We start from the raw sequence: 22,671 nt of genomic DNA, 5'->3' as shown, positions 1-22,671 counted from the left end.
GTTCATAATAGTACTGATTGAATATACTTTACCTCCTAAGGAAGAAAGTTGAGCAAACGAAAGAAGATTGTCTGACATTCTCCTGTTTGTTATGTGGGCACTCAAAACTACCCCTCCAACTGCGACCAGGTAGACCCCTATCTTGCTCTCAGAAGGAATTGAAGCAGTGCTTCAGGTAGCATATAACATGCATGGCCAAGGAGTAGTATTCACCTCGACTTTCAAAAAGCATAACCTAGACGAGTGGCAAATCAAGAATGATGAAGGGATGGAACTTTAACTGTACCTGTTGAAAAAAAAAAACACCTTGTTAGCCTTCAAGCAGGTAGAAGTCAAGGGAAGGATGGCTCAATACGACGTCTTAAGTGTTAAAGAGAAATCATTTCGGTGACCTAGTGTTGAAGAAAGTTGATCTCGCAGTCTGCGGCCAGGTGATCGGGAAGCTCGATCAGACATGGACAAACCTTTCATCGTCAGTAAGTGCATAGCTCAAGAAGCGTACAAGCTACAAAACACGTCCGACTAGGAAGTACCTCACTTGGAGCAAAGACGATTGGTAAAATCATTTGTATTATTGCTTTTCTTTTGAAAGCTGTTAATTCTACACAGAAAGACATTAATCACAACTAGAATCTGAAAAACCTCTTTTTTCTGCTGCAAGACAAAAATGATGATCGTCCGCCAATAATTACAGCTATTCTTAGTACGAGCTAATACTCATTTCAAGTACCAAAAATAACTCGCTAGTCTTGGCCAAATCTGAAAGATCTCCCAGAAGGTCCCCAATACAGGCTGACATGCACCATAAATATAATAAAAAAGGGAGGACTAGGGGTCCATCCTAGCACAATACCTGATCAGCACACTCGGGCTCGAGGAAACTAGCAAAAGAATTCAATTGCTCAAAGAAGCCAAAATCCCTTGATAACAAGGATATAAGAGATACAAAGAGTTTAAAAAACGACAATATAATTCATCATTTGCTCGACATTTCTTCATTTAACAATGCGTGAACGACATAAAGTCCCTCTACTCTAGCCTGGATCATAGGTCAAACTCTGGCGATTGAATTATCCCATCACTCGCGACAAGATTCATGGTGATTGATACCCAAACCACCTCAGTAGCAAGCCTAGATGGTTTCCTCCGTAAAGACAACAATAAGATCCACTTAATATGTCTAGCAAAATGCATGATCCATCTAAGACAAAGACTTAACAGAGAGTATATGGATAGAATAAGACTCGAACCAGGCGTCAAACACGATTAACAGGTTGTGCAATCCAAAGAGAAAATTAAGTAACACGTGAGGGCATCCAACTTCTACAAAATGAAATAATCGATATGATAATAAATATGCCCCAATTACATAATAAAGACAATAAAAACAACCATTTCATTCCAATACTAAAGAAAGTTTTTTTAGAGGGCAACTGATTACATATTACAGGAGGCCCCGACATTACCCTCTTGCTCAGATTCAGTGACAATAGTTGTAAATTGGTCCATGGAAGCCCCAACCGAGGAAACAATGGGACAGTTCACTAAGCGGTCCAGGCAATATTTGAATTTTTCACGAAAGTTTAGCTTGCTGAGCGGCAATATACACAACATTGGACGGCAGAGCTTGGAGAAAATCATAGGGTAACCTCATTGTCATCATCCGAGCAATCAGTCTCCTATTGTTTTCATCCCAACCCATCATAGTAGCATTCTCATGTAGTCAGCTTTGTCTCCAACAAATCCAGCCCGATCATTTTCTCCACAACAGCCTCTTGTGCCAACACCATCTCCTCTTCCAAGAACACGATGCTCCTCTCTAGCATTGTTTTATTGGCTTTATCTTTCCTCCTCTCCTTTAGCAAGCAGCAGGAAATGGTGATCAATACATGGGAAGTCTGTCAATCGATAGTCTGCAAGCAACTGGCCTCGAATGCGAAGTGATTCACCTCCATCCCCTCGAACATGGCATTCATCGAAGGGGAGCAAACTACCTCCCCAAGACTAAAGGCGTATCAAGTAGTGTGGGGAAGGAGTTCCAATCTTTCTTTAGATCTACCAAAGCATATCGATCCTTCGTGCTCCACCGCACCATGATGCATCTCCTCATAGATGTCCACTAAATGGGAGGCTTACTACGAAAAGTCAGTTGTCTCTGTTTCAAAGTGGTTGTTCTCTCCACCATCTCTCTTCTTCGCTTGCGCTGAACTCCAAGGTGCTCCAGCTCATGGACAATGTGGATGACTTGCTCAGTTGAGTTGGCCACCTCATCCTGGGTTATTGGTAGGACCAGTCGCCTCCACGGCAGTGTTTTTCATCCTCATTATCCGAAAGCATATGAAAAAAAGACGACACCGGTCAACCCCTCTAGGACTGAACTCTCCACGGCAAGTGCAAGCACAAGAAGAGTAAGTGCCTCAAAAAGTTTTGAGCCTCCGATCTCCAGCTTCCCTCGCAGTCATATCAAAAAGTTACGCAAAATGTGCAGGGTAAAGAACTCTACTAATAAGAAACAAGTCAATAGTACACATGTTTATAACGAAAGGCATCGAACTTTGTGCTCTGCCATCTTTTACTAAATGACAAACACATTAAAAAATAAAAACAGAAGTCTAAATAATGCTTATTCTCGTTTTTTTACTTACAGTTCGAAAAGACAGGACAATCGAGTAACTAAAAATATATAACAAAAAGTAGCCTCTTATAGGTCCTATCGAGCCAACTAGAGCAAGTAAAAAGATGGACACTAGGTTATGGCTACGAAACAAAAGGTTCAGTCAACCAGTTGGATCAGGAGATCCTCTACAAGCTGTGAAAACAACATAGAAAGGGCGACTAGAAAGAAGGCGAACAATCCTTAACATCAAGCAGCCAAACCCACCAAGAGCGGGATAGAAGGGATTGATTGAGCACAAGGCAAGCAAATCTCAGTATCAAGCGGCCAAGCCCACCAATTAAGTATCAAGCGGCCAAGCCCACCAATTAAGAGTCTCAGATTCCCTGAGCAAGATCAACTGATAGGTTAAGGCATCCCAAAAAGTTAATCGATCAAACACAGACGTCCAATAACAAGCATATGAAATTAAGTCTCACAACCATGCAACTCAAAGCTAGAGCCAGACAACTCAGGCAAAATTAAAGGGGGCAACTCTCGATGTCCTGTGGGGAGTATGAGTTCCATGGCTTAGGAGAAGCAATAATTATATATGATCCCACTAGAAAATCCTTACGACACAAATTTCTTTAATTTTGAATAGTGTAACGCTTCTCCACAAAAAAGAGATAATTTGACTCCTATAAATAGGAGATACTGGAAGATATGAAGGTGAAACTTTGTTTTAATTTTACTAAGAAATTTTAATAGAAATTCAGGACTTCTCTTTTTCTCATGAGCTCTCCCTCTCTCCTCTTCAATGTGTCCCTTCTATTCCAGGGTGTGATCCAAAGACAAATCTAAGTTCAACATAAATCAATAAAAAAATATATCATACTAACACAAAAAAAAATATTAGATATGCTTAAATAATGAAGCAATAATATTGCAATTGCACGTGCACAAAAGTATAGGTATGTAATTATTGGATACATTACAAAAATATGTAAGCTAACTGATCAGAGAGCAGAGTTTAATTAAAAGAGAGGATCAAAAGTTTGTGATTTAGCTTAAGAATTGTTCTTCAAACATAGCAGACGAAAATTCCCTTAGAGCACATTTGATCGTTTTAAATTTAAAAATATACTTTCAAATATAATTAAAATTCTGAAATTAATTTCCACATACTTTCTGAAAATTAACTACCAATAACGTGACGATAGAAAGAAACTATTAAATCTATCTCAAAATCCGATTTATTAAACCCGAATTTACATCAAAAAAGAGACAGAACACAAAGAAAAGACGGAACGCGAAAAAATTCATTTTAACAAAGCATTGGATTTAATTTTCCTTTTTTTTTTCAATGTTTGGTTGGATTTAGGCTAAATACATGACTAAATCCTATTTAAATTATGCTATCAAACACCGCCTAAACTTCTCATTTTTTTTATCTGATAAGATTTAACTTAAATTAGATTTAAATTCATTATTAGATAGTCCCTTATGATGGAGAAATACCACCCATGGATGGTGCAATTCAGCCACAACTCAAAATTACATTATTTCATACAACATAGCACAATACTAATTCATTAACACAAATTAATAGCAGAATAATACCCAAATCAACAAAGTTTCAAATGAAGCTTACCATCATAGTCCTCAGTGATTAGACGCATAATGGGCATATTTACTCCACACTTTTAAAACCCAAGTTCCAAATCTTTAAAAGATTTCAGAACCTTCATTTCTTCAATCACATGCAAGCTCAAGTACTTGAAATTCCAATAAAACTTAGGTGAAATATATATATATATCAATTTAGAGAGTTTGCCACGTCAACAACGAACCTGTATCTCACGTCTCCTTTGGCAAGACGTTCGAAGGCCGTGTTGACATAATCCATAGGAACCACCTCCACATCTGCAGTTATATTTTTCTCTGCAGCAAAATTCACCATCTCTTGCGTGTCTTTTATTCCACCAATGAGGTTTCCAGCCACAATCTTACCACCTGCAAGAGTCAAACTTTTAGGTTTTAGATATGTAAAGACATAAGAATTGTGGTATGTGTGTAAATTTCCCAAACATACATAAAAGCTATTTTTTAGCTTTCAAAGAAGCTAATGCGACCAAATTAATTTGCAGAAAATATGCTAATAGAAAAGAAACATATACTTGCCCTGTATCACAGAGTAAGCATGAAGATCGAGGGGCTTATTTGGGCCACCAACCAAAATCAGCTTCCCATATGTTTTCAGCAAGAGGATCAATGGGGTGATTGCATGGTGTGCAGAAACTGTGTCGATGATACCATCCAGTGTGCTAATTGCAGTCTGTAGCATCGAAGGAATCATGGAAGATTCAGATGAGGAGAATTAGTGGCTTTTGGAATATAAATATAATAAGCAAAAAGTGTCAAAATAGTCCCATGACTATTTACATGGGGCCATTATAATCCCAAAGTCTATAGAAGTGTCAAATAGTCTCCAAACTCTTTTACTATGCGCTAAAATAGCCTCCGGTGAGAACTATTTAAGCTCTCATTAAAAGAATATGAAGACTAAATTGACACTTTCATAGATTCTAGGACAAAAATGACCCTTGGACCATTTTGAAACTTCTCTTCAAGAATAATGTACTACAAAAAAAATGACTTTCCTAATGTTTAAGACTAAAAAATATTCTGAGTTTGAAGTTTAGGAACATAAATTGAGGTTCAAGTCAACATTAGGCTTCTCTCAACGATTTGAGTTTGGTCTTATGAATCTACATTCTTCATTTTAATTGACTCAAGTGTTGTTTGAGTAGTTAAATTTATTTTTAGCAAATCTTTTTACAAGAGTTATGTTCGTGTCGCCTTTAGACTTTTATCGCCTCCTATTATTTGTTGGAACTTTGATGTTTCAATTTGAATGCCGATATCACTCACAAATCGATTTTCTAATATTAAGTTGATTTGCTCCTGCCAAAACTCTATAATAATCATTTCACAATCTATCTGTTCTAATTTTGCAACAATCCATCGTAGCGTTCTTCTTCCATCACACCCATTCAGATTATCTATGAGGCTCTTTTAACTTCTTTATGAACCAACATTTGTGTTCATATAATATAAATGCACTTCTTCATTTTAACTGCACGATCTTAAATCTTGAAAATCATATCCTCGTCTACAGTTTTTATGTAATCCTTCTTCATTTTAACTGCACACCTGCTCAAACCACAATTTACAAGTTATAACTAAAAATAAATCCATAAACATCAATAATACCTTCATTTGATTGTCATCACTGCTCACCAAGAACGAGTCTGCTCCCAACCTTTCAATTGCTTCCTTCTCCTTTCTCAAAGAAGTACTAATCACTGTAACTTTCATACCAAAAGCCTTCCCAAACTTCACGGCCAGGTGACCGAGTCCCCCAAGCCCAACCACACCCAAATGCTTGCCGGGCACATCGAGTCCAAACCGCTTCATTGGGGTGTAAACTGTGACCCCGGCGCATAATAGTGGACCTGTTTTGTCCAGTAGCATGTTCTCAGGCAGAACGACTGCGAAAGCTTCATTCACAACGAGGATATCAGAGAAGCCACCATATGTGCTTTTCCCGTCTGGTAGAATACCATTTGAGGTTGGGATGGCTTTCAGGCAGTAGTTCTCATGGCCTTCCGTGCAATTGCCGCATTCGTTGCAGGAGCCAACCATGTATCCTACGCCAGCTTTGTCCCCAATTTTGAACTTTTGGACCTTCGGCCCAGCTGCGGTCACTATTCCCACAATCTCATGCCTAAAAGAAAACATTTGGTTAAGAAGATTCAGTGAATAGAGGAGAATAAAGGACTGGTCCAGTTCTTTTGCAAGTAAACGTGAAGAAAATTATTAAACTTTCATGATTTTGTTTGGATGAGATGACAATTCTTAGGAGAAATCATCATTTTTCAATGAGTAGAGCAGTATCATAGTCAAAAAATGATATATAACAATTTTCAGTAAAATCACTTCACAAAAGTAGGAAGTATGCACGTTACCCTGTAAATCTAAAAGCCAGAACATTGCTTACTGCACTTAAATGTTAATCAAGGAAATGGGGTATATTTATTAGTAATCCCAATAGTTTTCTCGTAAAATAACCATGGGTTTAGATAATAGGAGCTATTCTAATAAATCAAAGTTAGAAAAACTTAGGTGCTATTTGGCATGGCTTTGTCATGACGGTGCTTTCATGAAACGCACCATCAGCCCGTTTGGCTTGCGTGTTGCAGGTGCAGCAGTGGCGTGGTAGGCTCCCAATCACGACACGCAAAAGAGGGAAGCATTCTGTGGAGGGCTCTGTTCCGCAGTTCAGGCTTTTTTCTGCTCAGCTCACCCATTCCCATCTTTACTTATTCCTCGACTTTATCTCGGAAATAGGATCAAATAGGGCCATAGTTTCTTCTGCAAGCTTCGTTCTCTTTACGCAAGGTTGTGGTTGATATCTATTCTTGCTCTCATTTTTTTCACTCGGCTACTGGTGAGTAAAACCCTAAATGATCCTCTGTCGCTCTCACTCTCTCTCTATTTTACTCTCATTGCTTCATGCGAATAGCTCGGTTGGGGTCTTTGGGGATCATTTCCACTGGAACTTCTGGTTTTGAGCCGTTGCTATGAAATTTGGGCTTTTTGTTTCTCTTGAGTATTTGATGTTACCTAGAATGCTTATGACACGGCGTTGGGCTGACGGTGTGGAGGAATTTGTTCAATTTGGATTGTCTTATTGTTTTTTTTTTTTTTTCTGTCTTTCTATGATTGTGGTCTGGATCTTTCTTTCCATCTTTCTGTGATCGTGGTATGATCTTCTTGGATTGTGTTTTGATTTTTTTGCTGCTATGGTGATCATGGTATGATCCCCTTATGAATTTCTGTCGTTGGATGGGGAGTATGTTCTTAGAATGCATTTCATGGTTAAGCCATTTTTATTCACCATTTAATGTTTCCTATAATTCTTAGAGAATGTCTTACATGAGTGTCTGGTTTGAAGGTGTGTGGTATTTTTAGGTGTTTCATATGTCATTATAATTATGTGATAAGTTCGAAAATTCCATCTATTTAAGCATTAGTGAAAGTCTCATTTTCTGTAGATGAGCAGTTTTTTATCTCCTTCTTTGCTCGCATATCATTGTTGAGATGATTTTCTAATGAAGAAAGGGTGTGGTACTTTTAATTGTTTCATATGTAAATACATCATAGTTGTGTGGTATATCCGAAAATGAGACTATTTGAATGTTGAGATGGAGAGGATGTATTATTGAAATGATCTTCTCTATACAGCAATTAGTGTTACCTATAATTCATGGATGGGGAAGATGCAATGTTAGCTATATGAATGTCTTGCATGAGTGTCTTACATGAGTTTATGGTTTGAAGTTGTGTGGTATTTTTTGGTGTTTCAAATGTAAACATATCAGAATTGTTTGGTATATCCGAAAATTTCATATGCTCGGGCATTAGTGAAAGTTAAGTGATGAATGATTCTCACTTTGCTTTGGATGGGCAGTTGTTGATCTCCTTTTTTTCTCACATTAGCATTGCTTTAGAATTTTGTTTTTGTTGGTTTAAGTAGTTGTAAATGTATTTTATATCTATGTTTATTTAAATCTCGGGGGATTTACATACATAGCACTCAAATCTTCTCTACTTCCATATCATATTAAAAATACTATCACTTTCAAGTTTAAAAAGTGAAATACACTTTTCATGCATTGGTTATTTGACGTCTAGGTGTTATATATGTAAGAAATTAGGTATTGAGTGGCATGCATGTAATCCATCAGCAAACAAATTGTTGGCATTATTAGGTGAAGAGCAAATGCCTCTTCTTTTGTCGTATTAATTATCCTTTTTTCAATGAAAGTCATAGCACTTTAATGATTGTTATGTACGTGACAATGTAATTAATCCATTCATATAACATAGTTTCGTGATGGGAAAATTTAAAGATGATACAAGTGCAACTTGGAAGATAGATATTGAGATTATATTTTGTGATATATGCTTGAAAGAGATTGAGGTGAGCAATTAGCCTACCACACATTTCAATAAAAAGGGGTGGCAAAATATAATCAAACAATTTAAGGAATCAACTAGGCGAGAACATGATAGAGCTTAGTTAAAAAATAAATGGGATGGCTTGGAAGGATTGGAAGGTGTGCAAGAAGTTAAAACAAGGTGCAACTCGGCTAGGCTAAGACGCAATTGAAAAGAATATTGATGCCTCTGTCGAGGGGTGAAAAGAAAAGATAAGAGGTAAAACTTATCAATTTTCCTTTTCAATATATTTGCATGAGTACCTAATATTCACACTCATTATGCATCATTATAGATTTTTTTCTGAAACAAACAAAATTAGATTTGTTGGTATAGATCCTGAATTGGAAGAAAAGCTCGATGTATTGTTTGGAGAACTTGTTGTCACAGGAGTTCATTCTTGGACTCAAGCCCTCAAGTTATTGAAAGCTTAATAAATGAAAGTCAAACCCGTGAAGATGAAGGCAGCTCGGATGATCCTGTTGAATTGTCATCAAAACCTAGTAGTACTTCTTTTAAACAAGCTATCTTCATCAGTACACGATGAAGGGGAAAAATGATATCAACTGGACATATTCGAGAATAAATTTCACAACTTGTCTCTATATGCACGAGCATGAGCTCCTCCAGTGTAGTAAAGGCACCACAGTTGATACATGATGCTATTCCAGTGTGTTGATCAAACTCCTAAACTTTTAATGAAATGCCCATTTAACTTTTGCAACAAAAATTCTTGAAGTGCCTATTAAGAGAGATTGTTATATCAATGTCCATGAAAGACGGTTCACTACCTCCGTCGTTTCTTCCAAAGTGATCATGCTTCAACTTTATATGTTTTTGTACACGGCGTTAGTCCTTGATTTGTTGTTGAGAACTATGAACATTATGGTTTGTACCTTATTATTTAATTATGTCTGTGGCATTACTTGTTTATGAATGCATATACAAATGTGAAAGAAGAAGAGCGACGACCTAATATCATTATTGTTGCGGTGTGTTTATTGAATGCATATAATGAGTCATTTTTATGTAAGACACCATGTATAACTTCGTCATATTAGAAGGGCATTCAAGGAGATTTTACAGTATGTTTCGCATGTCACAAAAAATCTTTGTTGAACTTTTGCAAGTGTTGGAAACCAACCATGGTCTCTGTGGTTCTTCCAGGACAACGAGCAGAAAAGTTCTAGAAATCATTTTACATATATTATCTCATAATGAGTCAACAAGGGCAGTATGGGAGGGGTTCCAACATTCAACTAAAACAATTAGTAGGTATTTTGTTGTAGGCTTAAAGCATTGGTTAGCTTATTGGTGGAGGTGATATGACCTATAAATTTAACAAATCATACAATCCAACAAGAGATTTCACATGACTCTCGATACATGTTATTATTTTACATACCCTTATATATCTCAATTTTATTGTTATTTGTGGTTAAATAAATAATTCAATAATAAATATTATATATTTTAAACAGAATTGCATTCGAGCTATCATGGAACATGTGTTGATACTCATGTTCCTAAAGGCAAAAATGTGTCACATATTATTTGATGTGGTCCACCAACTCAAACTATCATGGCAACATGTGACTTCAACATGTGTTTCAATTTTGTCATGGCTGAATGGAAAGGGAGTGTCCATGATAGTCGCATATTTAAATTTATCACACGTAATCTAAACTATAATTTTCCAATGGCACTTCTAGGTAAGATGTAAATAAGGTTGTTATGAAAAAATAATTTTTTACATAATTTTAATGCATACTCGAGGAAGTATTATGTTGTCAATACGGGATGCCCAACACAAAGAGGTTTCATGAAGCACCTCCTTACGTGGGGTGATTGAGAGAACTTTTGGTGTTTTGAAAAAAAAGTGAGCTATTTATGAGAAATGTCATACTATTCTTTCGAGAAACAAGTTAAAATAATCAGAGCAACAATGATCTTACATAATTACATGAGAAGACATTTGTCGCATAATAATAAATAATTCAATGTACTTAACGAAGACAAAAATATGAACCTCTCGAGACACATGAGTTTAATAGGACGGATTATGCCAAAATTTAGTCAAACTTTAAAAGAACCAGTGTCAAAATGGGGAGGGTGCAAATGAGAAGATCATGCTACGAGATCAATTTGTGGATGCTTTGTCGCTATGAGTGTTGTGAGGATCAATACCACTTTTCTTTGTGTCATTAGTTGTTTTGCTTGAGAGGTTTATGTAATGAAGTTTGAATGTACGACTGGTTTTGCTCACATTGGTTTTTGTTTTACTTCATAGAAATGAGGATTTAAATTAAATGTTTGCTCCTACATGGATGGCTTGTTGGGAAACCATGGGTTTTTTAAAAATTATTTCATTGTTATGAACATGCTGAGTTTGCTCCCACTTGGATGGCCACCTATACAACTGTGGGTTGTTTTTTTATTTTCTTTTTCATTGTTATAAGCATGTTGAGATTGCTCCTACTTGGATGGCCTATTGGTCAACCGTGGCTATGTTTTTTGTTTTTTATTTTTTGTTTTTTTTCAGTGTTATGAACACATTAGTTTGCTCGCACCTGAATGGCCTCCTGAGCAACAGTGAGTTTGTTTTTCTATGAGGTTTATGATGAGTCGTATGAACCAAGGAGTTTTTTGCATGACCTTACTACAGCTATGCTTTACGATGTCTTATTTTGGTATTAAAGGTTTTAAAACAACCAAGATCCCCTTTATAGGTCCACTTCCTTGTTATGATGAAAGATTTTTCCTCTCTTTACATTGACTTTGAGCCCATATTATTTTTGCAACAATCCCATTATATCAATTTTACATTTAATGTATGTTTTTTCTTCTACTTTCTCATTTTAACATAAATTTAAGCTTAAACTATGCATTATCAAGGACTTAGTTCAATATATTTCACTAGCTCTAGAATTGTGTACTGCAACTGTGATATGCAATGTTGTGCATATATGTCTCGAAGAGAAGCTAGCTATGGGAGAAGATTTTATAGGTGTCTCAGAAATAGAAAGTTTGATGATTATGAATATTTAAGATGGGTTGAGAACTGTAAGGAGTCCATAAGATAGCAGCAAATTATGGAAAGTAGCGTTAGAAAGAAAATTCTCTACAAAGCTTCATCGGTTGGACATAAAGAATAATATTATAGTAATATTAATTGCTTTTTTTTAATTATAATTAGTGTTATTTATTTGTGTTAAGTGATGTATAACTTCTGATGTAATATTTAAGACTTTTGACTTTTTGTAATATTTTGAAGTTTAGTTTTGGTGTTTTGTTTAAATTGTTTCTGAAACTGTGCACTTTCTTTCTTTACATTGACACTGATCCTAGATTATTTTTGTAACAATCTCATTATATCAGTTTTGCATTTAATTCTTCTACTTTTTCATTTAAACATAAATTTAGCCTTAAACTATACATTATCAAGAAATGTGAGTTCAAGAAATTTCACTAGCTCTAGAATTGTGCACTATAAGTGTGATATGCAATGTTATTATGCATGTCTCGATGAGATGTAAGCTGTGGAAGAAAATTTTATAGGTGTCTCAGAAACATAAAGCTTGATGATTATGTTATTTTAGATAGGTTGAGAACTATGAGAAGTCCATTTAAGATAGCGACAGAGTGTGGAAAGTAGCTTTGGAGAGAAAATTCTCCAAAAAGTCTTGATCGTTTGGACATGAAGACTAATATTATAATAATATTACTTCTTCTTATTTTAATTATATTTTGTGTTATTTATCAATGTTAAATGATATATAGCTTTTAATGTAATATTTAAGACTTCTGACTTTTTATTTGTAATATTTTGAAGTTTAATTTTGGTGTTCTATTTTAATTATTTTTGAAACTGTGCACGTACAACTACATTCTGCAATAAAATTATAGTTTCATTTCAGAAAGAGCTACAACATAACAGTTTCACAACTAAACTATCCAAACAAGTTATAACAACTTATCCTGGCAGCAGTTTCACAACTGCTTCTTCAAATAGTTGTAGTTGTCCCATACAGACTCTTAAGGTGTGTTTGGGGCTACTTTTTGTTGCGGTGCGGCACGAAAACGCACTTTAGTGAGTTTGTTTTATGCAGTGTGGGTGTGTTTATTTAAACGCACCCCTCATTATTGAACGCCAGCCTGTGACCGCGTTCCAATTTTTCGTTCCTTCGATACTACTTGGTTGCCTTGCCTGGCCCCGCGGCGCATATCTATTTATTCCTTCGGTTTGCTGCCTAGAGTATTTTCTTCCTTTGCTTTCCTTCGCCCTCTGCTACTTGTGGCAAGTGATTCCTGATGCTTTCTTCATATACTTTCCTTCGTCCTCTGATACACTCTATCCTTTCAGTTAAAAAGGCTTCCTCTCAATAGTTTGTAGTCTCTCGGTGACTTTGTTTTTTGCGATTTGTGGTTGGCACAAACACCCAAATCCTTTCAAATTGTTTTTTTGTAAAGTTGTTTGGTGAAATTGCTATATTGGAAGAATGACATTTCTTTATTTTGTGATTGCCTTTATTTTTCCACAAAAGTTGTTTGGAGAGATTTTTTTACGGCTTTGTGGTTTGTTGTCTCTATGTTGGTGGGGTCGCTCATTGTGTTTCATGCTCTGTCTCGGTTAAGTTGCACTTTGTGGTTTGCTCTCTGTCTCGGATGGGTTGCTCTCTGTCTTGATTGGGTTGCTCTGTGTATGCTCATTGATGGTGAATACCTATGTGAAATATTTTTGATGAATGGGGGAACCTAATTTATATGTTTGATGAATCTATTTTGGTGGGGTTTCTTTTTGTAGTTTGTGGCCTCTATCTATGAACTTGTGGGGTTGCTCTTTGTGGTTTGTGGGCTTTGTCTATGAACTTGCTTTGAAATGAATTTTGGGGTTATAGTTTATGATTTGTGGTGCTTTGAGTGGTTCCTTCCTAAAAAGTGTTATTGGAACATCTAATCCTAGTAGATCTGGTCAAGTCTTTGCATGTTCATTTCCAAATAATTAACTAGCAAGTAACCCAGATCAATCCCATGCCAAATTTCTGATTTCTAACAATGCTCCACTCAGCAAGAGAAAAGCCCAAGTTTGACAGCCCTTTAATTCTTACTGCCAAATAGGGCATATGGCTTTCTCGCGTCTTAAGAAAAATATAGTAATTGAAAAAGCAAGTGCGCTTGAAGGAAATAATTTGAGCATGTCTAGGACTGTCATATTTTATCCTATAATGAAGAAGAAAATTCGGATTAACCTTTAAGGGTGATGAGATTCTTCTTTTATGCTCCGGTTTTTCTTTTATACTCTGGTTTCTTGGGAGAATTGGAAAAGATAATCATCTTTTCTTCCTATGCCACCTGTTATGATAAAAGAAACAAGTTCCTAGTCAATGGTGGAAACACTATGAATGCAGTTTTGAATTTTGGTTTGTCCAAGATGCTACTTATTGGTGGCCTCATCCTAAGACATTCAAAGTTTTATTCAAACCAGTGTACATTTGAATATGTGTTTCACTTTTATAATGGCTTGTTCGGAAGGCAGCGCACACGATAGTCGCATCTATAAATTTATTACGCAAACTCATAAATACAACTTTCCAAAGCCTCCTCTAGATTTGCTTGAATATGAATAAATGAAATAATTATTTCAATACAACACTAATGATTATATTTATAACTGGGAAACATTATTTGGTTGATTTTGGATATTTGTTACAAAGAGGGTATCTCAAATCTTTCCTGATACAAAATATCACATTCATAATTTTGAAAGAGCCAATAACATAGCTCGGATCATAAATGAGATATTTAACTAGAGGCACTCATCTTTATGTGGTGTTATTGAGAGAACATTTGGGTTTTAGAAAATAAAATGGGTTATCATACAAGATATGCTCACATATCCTTTCAACAAACAAATGAAGATTGTAATCGTTGTCATGGCTCTCCACAATTACATTCATCAGAATTCTTCACATAGTTAAATTGATTTTAATAGTGCATATGAAGATCAATCACATGTCTCTACTATAACACATTAATATCATTTAGGGAGGTTTATATCACAAGCTGAAAGTGATTTACCTGCGTCTTGTACACAGGATGGGGAAAGTGTGGGGAGATGATAAAATTGAGAGAGCAAATTACAAATACAATAACTAATGGGTGAAAAGATGTTGTATGCCACTTTTTCTTTATTAATGTATAATGTGTTGTGAAAACACTTAATGTTCATATGAAATTTTAATTTGGTGCAAATTATTTTTTTAATCTTTCTGCATGTATTTTTTTCTACATGAATGCCCTCTTAGGCAACTTGGGGTTAATTTAATTTTTTTCTTGCTTTTTTTTTTTTTTTTGAGGTCTATGATGAGATATATGACCTTAGGAGCTCTTTTGGATGACATATATGTTGCTATGGATTTTTATATGTATGAACCAAGATCCCTTTTTTTCAGTCATATGACTGTTGAGATTCTTCTTGATGACTTTTTATGGTAAAATGTTTTTGTGACACATATGAGTTTGGTAATATGGTTTAAAGGCAACTAAGATTCCATTTTCTTAAGGTATTCGGTCTTCTTGAAGTACCGGATTTTTTTGTCGGCTTATTCGTTGCTCTGAGAGCTCACTTTATAAATCTTTAATTATGTATTATTCTTATTAGTTAATATTTCATATAATTGTTAGAGGTTTGTGATTTAAAACCTTCAAAAAATATGAGCTTGAGGATTTTCGGTGTCTCTAGAGTCTTGTAATGCAATTGTGAATGCAGTGTTCTCTACATACTTCATGAAAGGAACATAACTATAAGAGAAAATTTTACAAGTGTCTAAGAAATGGACCACACAGGACTGTGCCTTACTCAGATGGGTAGATCAGTTTGATGATTCCACGTCGAATAGTGAACGAGAATGGAGAGTATCTTCGAAGAGTTTTCTTGTAAAATTGATCGTTTGTAGTTCAAATTCAAAGCTTTGATAATATTATTTGTTGTTTTAATAGTTTTATTTTTTATTTTGATTGTTGTGTTACTGTTAAGTAAGATGTTAATTCTATGTGTAATATTTGAACTTATGAGTTTTTGAGAATTTTGAATGTAATTTTTGTTTACATGTTTGAGTTATTCAACCTAGACTGTTCTGTTATAAACAGAACAGCAACATAGAGGCAAATAAGATTTTATAATAAACAGTTGTTGCATAGCTATATTAAAAAAACGGACACACAGCTTTCCCGCAGCAGCTTCCCAGGACAACCGATGCACAACAACTTCGTAAAAGTTGCAGCTGCCCCAAAGAGATCTAAGTCGCAAGAATCTAAAGACTAATATCAATGCCCTTTTGTTCAACAATATGAAAACCTCTAGGACAGTATGAACTTTAACAAACTCAGGAATAATTTGAATGTTATCATGCAAGATAAAACAAATAAATAAAATTGATACATGCGGGAATATGTACTTTTACAAGTCCTTATTGTTGGATCTAAATTTATCCGTAGTAATATCGGAACCGTGTTTGTAACATACATGAGTTATTAGTGACATCAGGAATAAAATAGATGAGAAAGAGAAGACATATAAGATATAGTACAAGAAAAATTAAGAAAAATTCCATTCACCACAACCCAAAAAGTTTCAATGTCATGTCCCAAAATGCCCCCATTGATTCCTATTTAAACAATTTTGGGTGAAACGAAAAAAAAATTATGCCTGAAATATGTATATGTTTCATATATATGATTTGACCGTTACATGCGGACAAAATAATCAAGACCCTGGATATTTGTCTCTACAAGCACCTCGAAGGCCTCTATGACTGAGGAGATAAGATCACCATATTGAAATGAATGTAGTTATTGCACCTCTTCTGTAACTTGAGTGTATATCCTTAGGGAATGGATGAGTTGCCTCTAAACTAGAGGTAACTAGGCAGTAGGTTGGAGTGAGTGGCTCTTAAGTCGGGGTGAGTTTCTCAACCTTAAGAGAGTTCCTTTAATTGGACGAGCTCTTCTAAATTGGACATGAACATTTAAGCTAGTTGAATAACTTTGAGTAGGGCATGTGCTTCCTTGGGGTGAGCCCCTTCCTAGACCTAGGCAAGTTCCTTTGCATCATTGAGTTGACATGTGCATTCTTAACTAGGGATGTCAAATCAGATTTGCTTGTCGAGTTTGGGTTTGACCTAAATGTGCTTAATCTAAAATTGGCCTAAATATTAAATGGGTCAGAAGGTTTGATCTGAACCAGACCTCCAACACGATTGGCCTGAATTAGACCTACATAATCCATTTAATATATGCAAAAAAACTATTTTAGTCAAATTTGAGTTGGCAAATCAATTTTAAATTAGCAGTTTAACTTGAATCCCACATGAAAAATTACATATGTTAGAATTTTGGACCATTAATTGACCCAAAAATTAAATGGGTGAACCCAAACTTGTATTATTCGAGTCGGTTTTGAGTCAAGTTAGCACATCGAATCAATTTTTGACAACCCTATTCATAACACAATTTTATTGTATTTTCATAGAGTCACTTGCAAATATTTCAAGAGAATTAGGTGAGACATTTATTTTCTTCTTTATCAAAAAAATAGAAAATAATTATTTTCACAATCCAACTTTACTCTTTTAATTGTGAATAACACTCCAATTTACTTCTTTAATATTAATGCTAATGGGATTTTTTAGATTCGGCCAGAAGTCCTTTCTAAGTGCTATATCCTATTCTTTCTCCAATAATCAATATCTTTTTCTGGTTCTTACAATTGTCTCTGCCAAAAAATGTGAACATTGTAATCATAAATCGCACCAGAGTATCAAGCACATGATGTTGAACACAGGTTAACTTACGCCGCCAAAAAGAGAGCAAAGAGATTAATAAAAGGTGGCCAAAGTAAATCCGTGAAAGATGCTGAGGAATCTTACCAACTGTCATTTGTCATGATATTTCCTGATATTCCTCAATCAAGTACACTAACAACACAATAGGTTGCTCGCCCAATCGCCTCCACTTAAGTAATCTTGATTTATAATAAAAACAAAGCAAAATTTTGTGAGTAAATAAATGATTAATGTAGAGAACTCTTAACTTCTCTTTTTGGTTTTAGGTGAGACCCGTGGATGGCACGAATTATTCAGCAGGGAAGCAAGAAACAACAAGTCTTCATGGAAGGCTAGGCTACACAGTCTTCTTTAATAGAAAGGATTCCCTCAACAAGCCCCATGATAACAACTCTAAGTAGGACCACAATGCATATGACATTTAATTGCTTGTAGGTTATCAACCAACGCAGTAAGAGACCTCAACTCTTACAAGTTTGGCCTCCAACTCTCCCCCTTGGGTTAAGAATTTGTAGCGACGACTTGTCGAGATTTCTCTTCATAGTTTTCGAAGTTGAGAGTTTCCTCTTTGTAACACTTCCCATAAACACAGCAGGGATGACTTCCGTGAGGAGACCCAAGCGAAATGTGGGGAACTGCGTCAACAAGGTAGTTGGAAAAGCCCAATCAATAGATGGTGGTGGATACAAGCATGGGAGACAAATTGCCTCCAACAACTTTTCCTTGAGAAAAACATCAAAGAAACTTGTGGGATTTCTCCAAGGATGTTTGAGTCTCCCGATCAACTCCACCTCTTCCAATGGAGAACTTGTTGTTGAACTAACCGAGTTAAAGGTGCCATACCAGTTGTTGAGGAACAACTTGCCAATGCTAGTGCGAGTATTGAGGAAGGTAAGGAGAAACATTTCCTATTATAAAAGAAGTAGGGCACCTCCTCCTTTGACAGTTCATTGCTTCCATTCACCGAGGCATCCAACAATTGAAAGTTGAGTCCATTGCCATTCTCAAATTCATGAAATCTTTGAAGTCAAGTCAATTCATGGCTGGAGGCAAGTTCATTTTGCGACAATTGAATTAGGAAGGAGTGATATTTGTTGTTGTCCTGAGGGACCCTATTTTTAAGTTTAGTGGCAAATAGGAGTAAACTTGCTTTTATATATGTGCTTACAAGTTGTAATTTTATGCTATATTTCTTTTTTAATGATGTTTGATTTCATGTTGGCTAGATTCTAGGCGACTTATAATTTGTTGTAATTGGTTTTTTTTTTTTAATATTAGTAATGACCTCATTTTTGGTGAGATCTCTTCCTCTTCTTAGAGACTAGGATCTAGCCTTAATGTTTTCTATCGACTCTCTTAGAGGACTAGTCTGGGACCCGCACCAACTGGAAATTGGAGTCACTTCTTGACTCCTCGCAGTTTCATGTGACCAGTTCTAAAACCTCAACGCTTAGTTGAGTCGATTAAAATCAGCGTGACGAAGCTCAAGTTGAGTACCCGTAAGAACTAAACCCTTAGGAAACTCTTTGTGTCGTCCGCGCACACTCTCGATGCACGAATACCACAATGCATGCATCGATGCACTCAATTATCAAAATTCACGTCACCTGCACCCTTAGGATGCTCTACAAGCGATCACGAGCGATAATTTTAAAGAAATTTGAATATGACGCGTTTTCAACCCGACGTCGACAAAGTCGTCCGGGCGACCCCGGATGACAAAACGGACCACGTCGGTGCGTCCAGAACGTTGACTTTAGCTATGAGAGACTCTCGCTTCAGTATGGTTTTGTGCACGAGCGAGGGGTGTGCAAATCGAGGAAATTTAAATACCATATTAATTTTGGGGGATATATCTGCATTATATAGTCAACTGGGTGATTTTATTTTCCCCTAAAGATCCCTAACTTGTGGCGGCCCTTGGTTCCGTCCCAAATTGGAGCCATGACTCCTCTCATGAAGCTCGTTGTCCCCTTCATTGCGCCTAAACCCGAATCGAACCCTAGTCGTGCCTTCCCTCTCGTTGGTCCCTCCTCTTCGCGTCACAAGGAGTTGACCTCGTCTCTCTCGACATCCTCTGCCCGAGTTGCGGCTTCCCGAAGGATCTTTTGCTTCGTTTCGCTGAGCAGGAACCCATTTGCAGTAGGTTGACTCTGTGCGTTTGTTCCCTGAGTCACGAATGTGGCAATCTCCCCCCTTCCCGATAGTTCCTCCCTTTGTAGCCTTGGCTGCGGTGCAGTCTTCTTTTTGTTGGGGGTGGCTTCGCCCAGGTAAGTCTCGTGAGCTTTTCTTTCCTTCTTCCACGCCTATAAAATCCCATGGGGGGTATTGTTGTGAGGTTACAAACCGAGGATTTGGAGGAGATTCTGTCGGAATCGCCTCTGGTGCTTGCGAGCCTGGTGTTTGGAAAGCTTTTTGATTCTCTTCTTTTATTTGCAAAGGCTCAAGTGAGGTGCCCGTTTTCCCCTTCCCCTGCTTTCTTTCTTTGTTCGACGGAGGTTGCCCTTAGGTTTCTCTTCTCTATAAGAAAAAAGGGGGGAATGCATGCGTGGGGTGTTTTAGTTTGTCTCTGCTGGTATTCAATGTTGGGATCATCGTTGGTTGTAGGATTTTTACTTGTCTTTGTTGGAATTTAATGCTGGAATCATGGCTAACTGTTGGATTTTAGCTGCCTTTAGTTTAAATGCATATTGTTGGGCCTATTTTAAATGTTCTATGATGATTAGCTAAGAATGTAGGCTTATGAGAAATGCATGGTTTAACTCGTATGCAGGTGCAAGCTTCCTCATGTTCTTATCATATTTGTACATGTATGTGGAAGTTTGAGGGTTGTTTTAGCCTTGTAGGTTGTGTTTTCTTTTTTTTCTTGTCGAACTGATTTAATGTGTTACGTTGGAGGGCCTAGGCTTGCTCCCTGTTATTTCATTCCCTATTCGAATCACAGGCTGGATGGATATTTTGTTCTTTTTGAGGCTTTGAAGAACCTACTTTGGGGGCTTAGCTTCGTTCTTTTTTTTGTTGTTGTCCCTCTGTTCGAAACACCTGTTGAATGAAAAATTGGGGGGGCTTTTGGAGTTTGTTTTAGGGGTTCGGTTTTTCCCCTCTGTGGTTGTCTTCTCTATTCGAAATTCTTGTGCAGCTAGCATTTGGTTTTCAAGGCTTTTGGAGTTTGTTTAAGGGGATTTAGCTTTGTTCCTTGTTGCCCCTCTATTCGAATCATATGTTGAATGAAATATTGCCTTTTTGAGGTTTTGAAAAGGTTTATTTTAGGGGATTTAGCTCTGTTCTTTGCTGCTCCCTTTGTTCGAAACACCTGCAGTTGGTGACGTTGGATTTTGGGGCTCTTAGAAGCCTTGTTTTGGGGGCTGGTGGCTTCCCCTTTGCTGCACCTGGCCGAGAACACCTGTTTGCGGCTCCCTTTATGTTGGGGTTGACGGCACCCTGCTGCCCTTTAACCGTGAGCACCTGATTTGGTGGTTTTGGTTTGCTGCCTTAACAGAGAGCATCCCTGCGGTTCTCTTTTATTTTGTTTGGTTGTTCCCTGCTTACCCCTGGCTATGAGCATTTGGTTTGGTTGTTTTAAGATGGCTTTCTCTGCCCAAGAGCATCAGAGTGGTTCTTTTTTTCTTTGTGGGTGGCTTCCCCGTCGCCCCCTTTATCGTGGGCATCTAGCCTGGTTGCTTGTCCTGCTGTCCCTGGCTGTGAACATCTGTTGTGGATGTGGTGGCTCCCCTGCTGCCCCCTAGCCGTGAGCATCTATTTGGTTGTTCCCTCATGCTATTCCTACCCGAGAACATCCATTCGGTTTTCCCTTTGCGTTGGGGTTGGTGGCTCCCCTGCTGCCCCTGATCGTGAGGGCTTGTTTGGCTTTCCTTTGTATTGTGTTGAGTTTATACCTCATGGAAGCTTAAGTTTGAGGAGGAATTGAGGGCTTAAAATATTTTAATCCTTATGCTTGGAAGAATTTTGGATGTCCCTGTTCGAGGAACGATCTATTAAATGTTGGGAGAGAATTCAGAGCCTAATCCTCTGGGCCAGGTTTATTGCAACAAAAAAAGGGAAAATCCTTTTGGTAGTTGGAGAAAGTTCAGTTGTGGCTTGGAGCAATTTTGATTGTGCTTTCCGAGGATGTTTCTAGCTAGCGTTGGTGGGTGTGCCCCATTTCATTGCTCATTCGAGGAGTAATGCCGTTTGAATATTTTAAGCTAACCCTCCTACCGCTTTGAGCTTTTCTTTCTAAATATATTTTGTAGGAGGGTGAGCCCCTTATTTTTTTGCTTTTCTTGCTTTTCGATTCACTTTCCTTGTTTCTTGGTTTGGGTTTTAGACACTTATGATCGAAACATAAGTGTGCATGTATAGTCGCGACTATATGTCCATCAAGCAAAGACGTAAGTTGGACGGTCTTTTTTGGGTATTAGGCCTTGATGATAAAGGCATTCGGTGATAGAGCGGAATAATATTTCATCCTACAATATCGAGACTCAATCCAGGGACACATTGAAATGTAGGATGACAATATTATTCACCGACACCAGGCTATTAGGGCACCCTTGCTCTCTTGGTGGTCCTAGCCTGACGGTGCGATCGTTTCATGGACAATCATATTTTATAAAAAATGATAAGAACATATACGAAAAGAACAGATACGTCATTTACAAAAATATTTTGACTAAAAAGATAGATATTACTTTCTCTTATACGCATGGAACCTATATACATGCCAAAATATAAATTTTAAGTAATATAATTTGATTGTCCACTTGTCAATTGTCGGTACCGAGCTAAAGAGTACCCTCCTGAGTTGGTATAGTAGGGCACCTTTCTAGTTGAATGTCGGACTCTATACATACGGGTGACCGATAGTTGCCTTCAGAATCCCTCAAAAAATACCTAAATCTGAGTCTAGTCCAACCCGAATGCTTACGGCTTTCTTTCTTTCCTCGGATGTTTGTGCGTTTTCCAACGGTTTTATCGAAATCTTTGTAGAGCACTCATGATTTTCTCCGGATTTTCCTCGTATTTTCGGCAGTTTTTTTCGAGTTACCGTGGGTCATCTGCCACTTTTTTTATCGAGTCTTTTCAGGTGTCGCCGACCCGTCAGGTATATATGTTTGTTTTACATTTACAACGTTTACTTTTGTTATTACACACTTTACTGCATATACA

General features: G+C 37.0%; 1 protein-coding gene across 1 annotated transcript in view; it reads right to left on the bottom strand.

Moving 5' to 3' along the window:
* Positions 1-4,132: 4,132 nt before the first annotated feature.
* Positions 4,133-22,671, bottom strand: part of LOC110027528 (probable mannitol dehydrogenase) — a 33,950-nt gene continuing 15,411 nt past the window's right edge. Inside the window, exons 3-5 of the mRNA XM_020729002.1 lie at positions 5,870-6,383; positions 4,778-4,931; positions 4,133-4,609 (exon numbers count right to left, since the gene is read on the bottom strand). Of these exons, the coding sequence (XP_020584661.1) occupies positions 4,413-4,609; positions 4,778-4,931; positions 5,870-6,383 (865 nt within the window). The 3' untranslated portion in view covers positions 4,133-4,412. The remainder of the gene's footprint in view (positions 4,610-4,777; positions 4,932-5,869; positions 6,384-22,671) is intronic.

Source organism: Phalaenopsis equestris, unplaced genomic scaffold, assembly GCF_001263595.1.
Source record: "Phalaenopsis equestris unplaced genomic scaffold, ASM126359v1 Scaffold000428, whole genome shotgun sequence".
Lineage (NCBI taxonomy): Eukaryota > Viridiplantae > Streptophyta > Magnoliopsida > Asparagales > Orchidaceae > Phalaenopsis > Phalaenopsis equestris.
This window is presented reverse-complemented; position numbering and strand designations above follow the sequence as displayed.